Source organism: Nannobrachium achirus (assembly GCF_963921795.1).
Source record: "Nannobrachium achirus genome assembly, chromosome: 12".
Lineage (NCBI taxonomy): Eukaryota > Metazoa > Chordata > Actinopteri > Myctophiformes > Myctophidae > Nannobrachium > Nannobrachium achirus.
The window spans coordinates 39276949-39285170 of NC_137832.1; the positions used below are offsets into that span (position 1 = coordinate 39276949).

The window sequence follows — 8222 nt, forward strand, 5'->3', positions numbered from 1 at the left end:
TGCAATTACATACTCCAAACACATAAGCATATATACACACAGAAAAGGTATCAGTGTTCGTTTAACTCTGAGAGTGCATAAACAGATTTAAATTTACACTCTGGACTTTGACATGCCTTATATCGTCACAGTCGAGCAGAAACCTCTTATCTCCAAGTTTCACATTTGTATGTTTTTTGTAAAGTAAAGCCTTGCTTCACCATGCAAGACTGTCGCACAAAACTAGTGAAATTAGCCGAGGCGTTGTGTGCTTGTAGATCGGCTATTTTCACTAGTTTAAATCATTTTTTAAATGATAAATACAAAAGGAACGGTTTTGGACATACAAGGTTTCCACCCGACAACGACGATAATTATGTTCTCCTCAATAGATTTGTGCTGCATGTTCACTTACTCATTAAGGACAATATGATCACATAAATAATTATCGTGACGATAGGCAAACGCGCACAGCGCCACTGGCACACACAATGCAGCCTTTGATGGCATTTCTAAAGAGTACCTGTTGCACTTGTCTCCCCCAGGTGACAGTCGTAGGCTGGAGACAGTCCTGGAGTCCATCCAGAAAAACATTCACTCCTCGTCTCACATCTTCAAGCTGGCACAGGACGCCTTCAAGATCGCCACTCTGATGGACAGCCTGCCCGACATCACACTCCTCAAAGTGTCTCTTGAGCTGGGATTGCAGGTACACAGACAGAGAGTGATTTTTGCCTGCGTCTGCTAAAACCTTGAATGAACAAAACGGCCATTGTGTCACTGGAATTTGTGGGAATTTTCTGACAGTGCACCTAAGATGGCTGCTGCTGAAGAATTTTTGGAAAGCTGTCACGGAAAATAGCATTATTTTATGTGTAGTAGATTGCATCAGCTACAGAAAGTTGGAAAATTAAAAAACAGATGCAGATCCGAATCTTTTAGAGTCAGACAAATGATCCCTTTATCAAGGTCATAACAGCAGTTTTCTTGCACATAACTGGTGCCAAGTCCCTTGACAGAAGTTTTAAACATCATTTGGCAGCCATGTTAAATACGCCAGCCAAATGACCACTCAAAAAATGTTGATTTGAAGTGGAACGTCCAGTCTAGCCAGCCACCATCTGTGAATATACTATATGTGCTATTGATAGAGTCTTTGTTTTAACATTTTACATCTGAAGGACAAAGGGCTTGGCATGCGAAAGATGTATGTGACATCTTAGGTGAAAATGAGGTTAATGTATTAGATTATAGCTCTTAACAAGCCCTATTCGTACCAAAAGTACATTGCTGGGATGTGACTTAGCAGAAGTGTCTTTCCTGGCCCATAAGCTATTTAAAAGCCTTATTGGGCTTGATTATTTGCTATTTAATTCAGTATGATCCAATAAACACAGCTCAGCTGATCAATAATTATTCTCTCCCAATTCTTCATTCCTCCTTCCCACCTTCTCAGGTGATGAGGATAACTCTGTCTACATTAAACTGGAGAAGAAGAGAGATGGTACGCTGGTTAGTCACATGTGCCACTGAAGTCGGTAAGTCACCTTCAGTCCCCATTTCCCTCTTTCATACTTATATCTACCCAGTTTGCTATAATAAGTCACTGCTAATGTCATAGACTAGAGTCTATGACAGAGAGTGTCATCTCATCGATAGGATTGTGATCGCTACTTTTATGATACTAATTTGGCCCACAACATGTTCCCACAACATTATTTACTACCTGGCTTTTAAGACCTTTGAACGCAAATGTAAGACTTTCTGTGACTTTCTTTGTCCTTCATAAGATCTTATCTGGACATAAATCAATGTAATAACTTTTTAACAATATAACACTAAGGCGGGCACCACTGTTATAATTCCAAGTCACGGTTGGTACTTTGAATATTTATCTTCTTTGTCCTTCATAAGATCTTATTTGGACATAAATCAATGTAATAACTTTTTAACAATATAACACTTAAAGCGGACATCACTGTTATAATTCCAAGTCATGGTTGGTACTTTGAATATTTATCTTGATAAGCCTGGTCTGTGTATACATCCAAAACAGAGCCTACTTCTAAAATTAGGACCTCCTTTTGACTGGTGTCAACAAAAACAATATCAACAACAGATATTGTCTATGTATATTACATAGACTACTGTTTCAGAGAGAAGAATACCTGGTCACCTCAGGAATGACTACCCAAATTAAATACTGGGGCACGCGACTGGTCTGTTCGTTCTTTATTTTGCAGAACTGAGTCAGTCACCCCTGCAATGTAAAGAACGTGCTGACTTCTCCATACCAATATCTGCTGTTAGTTTTTTTATACATACGCTGTATAGCTATATTTTCATCAATGCCTTACCCCTTATCCCTAAACTTATTTGCCTTTTTTTACCGTTTTGAAAAACGTTTAACTAGCCGGTCTACATCAACATGTTGTGAGCTTGTAAATCTGCTATTTGAAGTATTTTAAAATATATACAAAATAGTAAAAAAAAAAGAAAAGCGTGGACGAAAATAGGGCCCCTCATCTTGATATAACCTAAATGTATCCACTTTCTCAAAACTGCCTGCAGAATGTGCGTTCACTCGGGCCCTGTGCCTGCATTTGTGTGTTTGTGTGTGGCCAGGTGTGTACGCGTTGGACAGCATTATGCAGAGCTGGTTCACCCTCTTCACGCCCACGGAGGCCACCAGCATCGTGGCCACCACCGTCATGTCCAACAGCACCATCGTCCGCCTCCACCTGGACTGCCACCAGCAGGAGAACCTGGCCTCCTCCGCCCGAACACTGGCCCTGCAGTGTGCCATGAAGGACCCCCAGAACTGTGCGCTCTCCGCCCTCACCCTCTGCGAGAAGGACCACATAGCCTTTGAGACGGCCTACCAGATCGTGCTGGACGCGGCCGCGACGGGGATGAGCTACACGCAGCTGTTCACCATCGCGCGCTACATGGAGCACCGGGGCTACCCCATGCGGGCGTACAAGCTCGCGACATTGGCCATGGCCCACCTGAACCTCAGTTACAACCAGGACACGCACCCGGCCATCAACGACGTGCTGTGGGCCTGCGCGCTCAGCCACTCGCTGGGGAAGAACGAGCTGGCCGCCGTCATCCCCCTGGTGGTGAAGAGCGTCAAGTGCGCCACCGTGCTGTCGGACATTCTGCGGCGGTGCACGCTCACCACGCCGGGCATGGTGTCGGCGCTGCACAGCCGCAGGAACTCTGGGAAGCTGATGTCACTGGACAAGGCGCCGCTCAGGCAGCTGCTGGACGCCACCATCGGGGCCTACATCAACACCACGCACTCGCGCCTCACGCACATCAGCCCGCGCCACTACAGCGAGTTCATCGAGTTCCTGGGCAAGGCGCGGGAGACATTCATGATGGCCCACGACGGACACATCCAGTTCACCCAGTTCATAGACAACCTGAAACAGATTTACAAGGGCAAAAAGAAACTCATGATGCTGGTAAGGGAGCGGTTCGGCTGAGAGCCGGTCCGGGGGGAGGGGGCGGGGGGGTTGGGTGGAGGTTCGTTCGGGTGGGGGGGGGGGGGCAGTGTGACCCCTCGCCCACTCTAGTACTTTTCTATTAACTTGAGTCTGCCTTTTGAACTTCTTTGGACTTACAAAATGGACAAGTAAAAAAAGAGGGATTTGACTTGTAGTATGAAGCAAAAAGAGAAAGGAAAAAAAATCAACAGAGCCACACATGGTATTATTGTTCTTGCTGTTGTTATTGTTATAAACATTATTCCTATTATTATTATTATTAATTATTACTACTATGTGTACAGAAGTGTTTTATTTTTCAGAAGAGAGGAAATTTGTCACGTTGTGAATGTTTGTGTGTATTTCTCTACATGTGTGCGAGAGGAAAAAGAGAAAGTGAAATGGCTTTTTTTTCCCGTTATGGCTATGATTTTAAGCATCTATTTTTTTTGTTTTGTTTTGTTTCCTTTTTTTTTTTTTTTTGAGCGAACGCCCTCCTACAATAGCGCTCATGATAAAAAAGAACACACACACACAGAAAACGAAACAAAAAACAAAAGGACACAAAACAAAGAAAACTAAAACTAAAAACAGCATCCTCAAAGAGAAACTAAGGCTTTAAATTACACCATAGCACCTCCCTCTGTCCAGGCCCTCATCACCAGGGCACTGGTCAGCACCGCATAGCTTAGCTCAGCTCGGCTCGGTACAGCTTGGGTTGGCATGGACAGAGAGCCTGTGTCAGCGTTTCTCCAGACATAGCAGCAGTAGCAGCAGCACTTGAGCAGCCATTATAGTTTCCTCTGGGTCCCAGGCATTAGCTCCATCACACACACAACAATGCTCTTAGCGAACTCTTGTTGTTGTTATTGTAACCCCCTCCCCCTCCCCCACAACATAATGAATACCTGTCTTGACTGAGGACAGAATACAGGCTCCATCATAATGGCACATTAGACAAAGATAATGAGTATTAATTGTATGTCGGTGTGATTTATTATGTCTGTTTGACTTTCACGGCCAGGTGCAACCTAAAAACTGAACTAAATAAGAACGAAACGTGTTGTTGTGAAATAGATGTTGATTTGATCTAGATAAATCTATACGTGAAGGGAGAAGGCTACCTCATACAGTCATATGGTATTGTACCCGCTCCCCAATTGGTTTATACTATCATAATGTCTATGATAGATGACAGTGTTAATTAAATGATGGATATCCGCTAATGAGACCAAGCATACGAGGAGATCTGAAGATGGTTCCTCCCAACATTCAGCTCTGCTGTACATCACTGTCCACACAAGACAGCGGTGGTAGCTATGAAAGAAATCGGCTATAACACGCGCTCTCTGAGAGGCGTCGGTATTTCTCTGTAGTTATCATCTTTCCATGGTATTTTTGGAATAGGCCAGTGTCATTTCCCTCCTTGTGCATGTGAACCATAGAAATTAGACTTCTACTGTTATAATTCATTGTGTGGAACCTCCAGCGACTGTCACCAGAATGTTCTCAGGGATTTCTCTACACAAGAAAAAGGCGGATCCAACAAACAGACGAGCGAACGACTGACTTACAGGAAAAAGACAAAACGTGACACAACATGAGCGAGCATTTATTGTACTCTGTATATATGCCATAGTATATGTCTGAATATGGAGGATCTGAAAGTATATGTTAACTAATTTATACAGAGTATTCTATGTAATGTGAAATACTTGAAGCCGCTGTAGTTTGCTCTCTCTCCTTCTCTTTATCTCTTTTGTCAGTTTCTTTTGTTAAAAAAAATACAAAAACGAAAAAAACAAAAAACAACATATCAGAAGGACTGGATTGACCTTGTTAATGGGTAGTTGGGACTCACAAGCATGTGTTGATACTAGAGGCACCAATCATAAAGTACCGGTTGAGTGATATTGGTACAGAAAAACAATGTTGTCTTACTTCATTCTCACACTGACTGCTGAACACGACACATGACAAGATTTCTTGATCAACTTAAACCCGAGCACTGAAGTTGCTATCCCAGGCAAACTTTTTCATGGACGCGTCTGAGAGAAATGATGACCTCTTCTGGATTTTGTTTTTAATTTTTCACGAAGGATCTAGTTGGGGCTATAAATCTGAACAAAACCTGCTGGCTGAGGTCTTTCCCCTTGTGTCTGCAGTAATACTGTATGTCCCACGTCAGATTGGAACAGCAGACTCACAAGTAGGGTTGCCAACCGTCCCTTGAAATAAGGAATCGTCCCTTATTTGGACAAAACGTGTCCCTTTATTGAACTGATAAGGGACACACTTTTTTTAATGTTTGGGAATCAATCAATGAGACACATCTTCCAAGTTACAACAGCTCACATGCACATCGTCGTTGTCGGGTGTCCAAAACCGTTTGTTTTGTATTTATCATTTTTAAAATGATTTAAACTAGTGAAAACAGCCGATCTACAACACCTCACGGATCGGCTGTAGATCAGCTGTTTTCACTACTTTTGTGCGACGGCCTTGTGTGATGAAGCAGGGCTTTACTTTGCGAAAAAATGTACAAATTTGAAACTTGGAGATACGAGGTTTCTGCCCGACAGTGACGATATACTGTCTAGAATACAGGTTGTAAACCTCTTGAACCCTCTAGACTGGACCTGAGTTGGCTCTGTACTTTGACCATGTTTTTTCTGTCCACACCAAATCTCTTTTCCCAAAATAGCAGACCCACCGCTCACAACGTGACTGGCTGTGAGTGGTAGATCTGCTATTTTTGGCCAATGTTCCCCCCAGAATATGGATGTTAAGTGGTTAATTTAACACACAAAAACTGTATATATATTATATATAGTTGTTGTCGGGTGGAAACCTTGTATGTCCAAAACCGTTAGTTTTGTATTTAGCATTTTTAAAATGATTTAAAATAGTTAAAATAGATGATCTACAAGCATGGTGCGAGGCATTGTGTGCTTGTAGATCTGCTATTTTCACTAGTTTTGAGCGACAGTCTTGTATGATGAAGCAGGGCTTTACTTTACGAAAAAAAAAAGTACAAATTTGAAACTTGGAGATACGAGGTTTCTGCCCGACAGTGACGATATACAAGTGAGATTGTATCTTTTTCTGGGGGTCCCTTATTTTTTTGTAGAAATAAGGGAGGCCCGGTCGGGTGTTCCTCATTTGAATTTCAGGTATAGTTGGCAAACCTACTTCCAACCCTGCCTGTTAATTAGCCTGACTTGAACATGGATAATTATGCACCGGTTCAGCATAGTTGGAACATCCGTTTTCTTCAGCTCACCCTTCTGTTCTCACAAGGCCACATGACGACCAGTGTCTGCTCTGCTATACAGTAGAGTCCTGGGTGTTCATTTAACTAGAATCAACACTCAGGTGTTTGTTGAGTATAATGTTCAGCTGTTCCATTATGACTTGCCTTTTTGCCTTCTTTTTTCTTTCTTTTTCTTTTTTACATGCATTTTGTTTTGTTTTTTCTGTGCATTTTTCTCTTATCTGTTGTTGATTAGAGATAAAAACAGCCTTTTCTCTTGCCTTGTCTTAACGCTTTAAAGTAACCAAACAGGAGATCTATCTAACAACCAAACGCGTTCCAAGAGGTCAGAGACAACCCGCCTTGGTCCTGCAGCTTTAGTGTCCTTTAATTAGTAAGTGAATGGCTGTGTTACTCATGCTTTAACAAAAGCAATTCCTCACGTGTGTTTGGTGAAAAGGAAAAAAGAAAAAAAAGGAAAAAAAAAAACGTTGTCCAGTGTCTCTCTCTCTCGTTCTCTTCAGAAACCATTTCCTCTGAGACTCTTAGCCGTTTCATTTTTAGTTGATTTTCTTTTTTTGTGTAGAGATCTTCTGCTTTCCCGTTTTATTTATTACAATGATCCATGTATACATGCTTATGAAATTAAGATTTGATACACCGATATCAATTTATTTATGTAACTAAATCACTGTTTTATAATCTTGTTAATGAGTCGATGATTGATTCCTTTTTTTTTTGTTTTTGTTTTTGTTTTGTTTTAATAAAATTTAGTTTTTTGAAAGGTATATTTCAGTCTTCTCAGAAGCATTCCCCCTCAACAGCTTACACGCACGCACACACACACACACGCACGCACGCACACACACACACACACACACACACACACACACACACACACACACACACACACACACACAGAGTAAACTCCTTTGTGTTAATTCATTCATTTGTAACTGTACAGTGTACTAAGGTAACATTTTATTGTGTACAGTGAACAAAACAAAAAAAGGTATTCAAAAATACATTCTTTTAGAAATACTTAAAGGGGAAACCACCCATTTTCAATGTTGAACTATGTCATTAATATATCTTAGCTGGTGTGATGTCATCACGGTGTACTTTACAATACAAACCACAAAATCAATCCTCCAGTTCTAGGCAACACAGAAGGGGGGGAATCTTTTTTAAATGTTCACACAACTCCTCTAAGGTATATTAATGACATAGTTCAATATTGAAAATGGGTGGTTTTCCCCTTTAACTCAATAGCTGCCGGGCGCCACTAGGTGCCGCTAGAGTGCCAGCCATTCTCCTGTAGGCATTCACTATCACATCCGGGTCGCCAGCCTGAACTGGCTTGGCTTTTCACTCGAATGAGTGCTATGCTAGCGAGCCGGAGGAAGTTAGCTATCAGTTAGCAATCGACTATATAATTTTTTAGAAGAGCGATCTAAAGTTATTCAGCCGCCAAAATAACTTGTCTGCTGGCCTCGGAA

General features: G+C 41.8%; 1 protein-coding gene across 2 annotated transcripts in view; it reads left to right on the top strand.

Moving 5' to 3' along the window:
- The window catches only part of LOC308295854 (zinc finger SWIM domain-containing protein 6-like), a gene marked incomplete at its 3' end in the record, with an annotated part of 67194 nt that extends 63724 nt beyond the window's left edge, over nt 1-3470 (top strand). For both annotated transcript variants that reach the window (XM_080738921.1, XM_080738922.1), the window contains exons 12-14: nt 525-688; nt 1436-1517; nt 2605-3470. In XM_080738921.1, the coding sequence (XP_080595047.1) occupies nt 525-688; nt 1436-1517; nt 2605-3470 (1112 nt within the window). The remainder of the gene's footprint in view (nt 1-524; nt 689-1435; nt 1518-2604) is intronic.
- Nucleotides 3471-8222: the final 4752 nt, after the last annotated feature.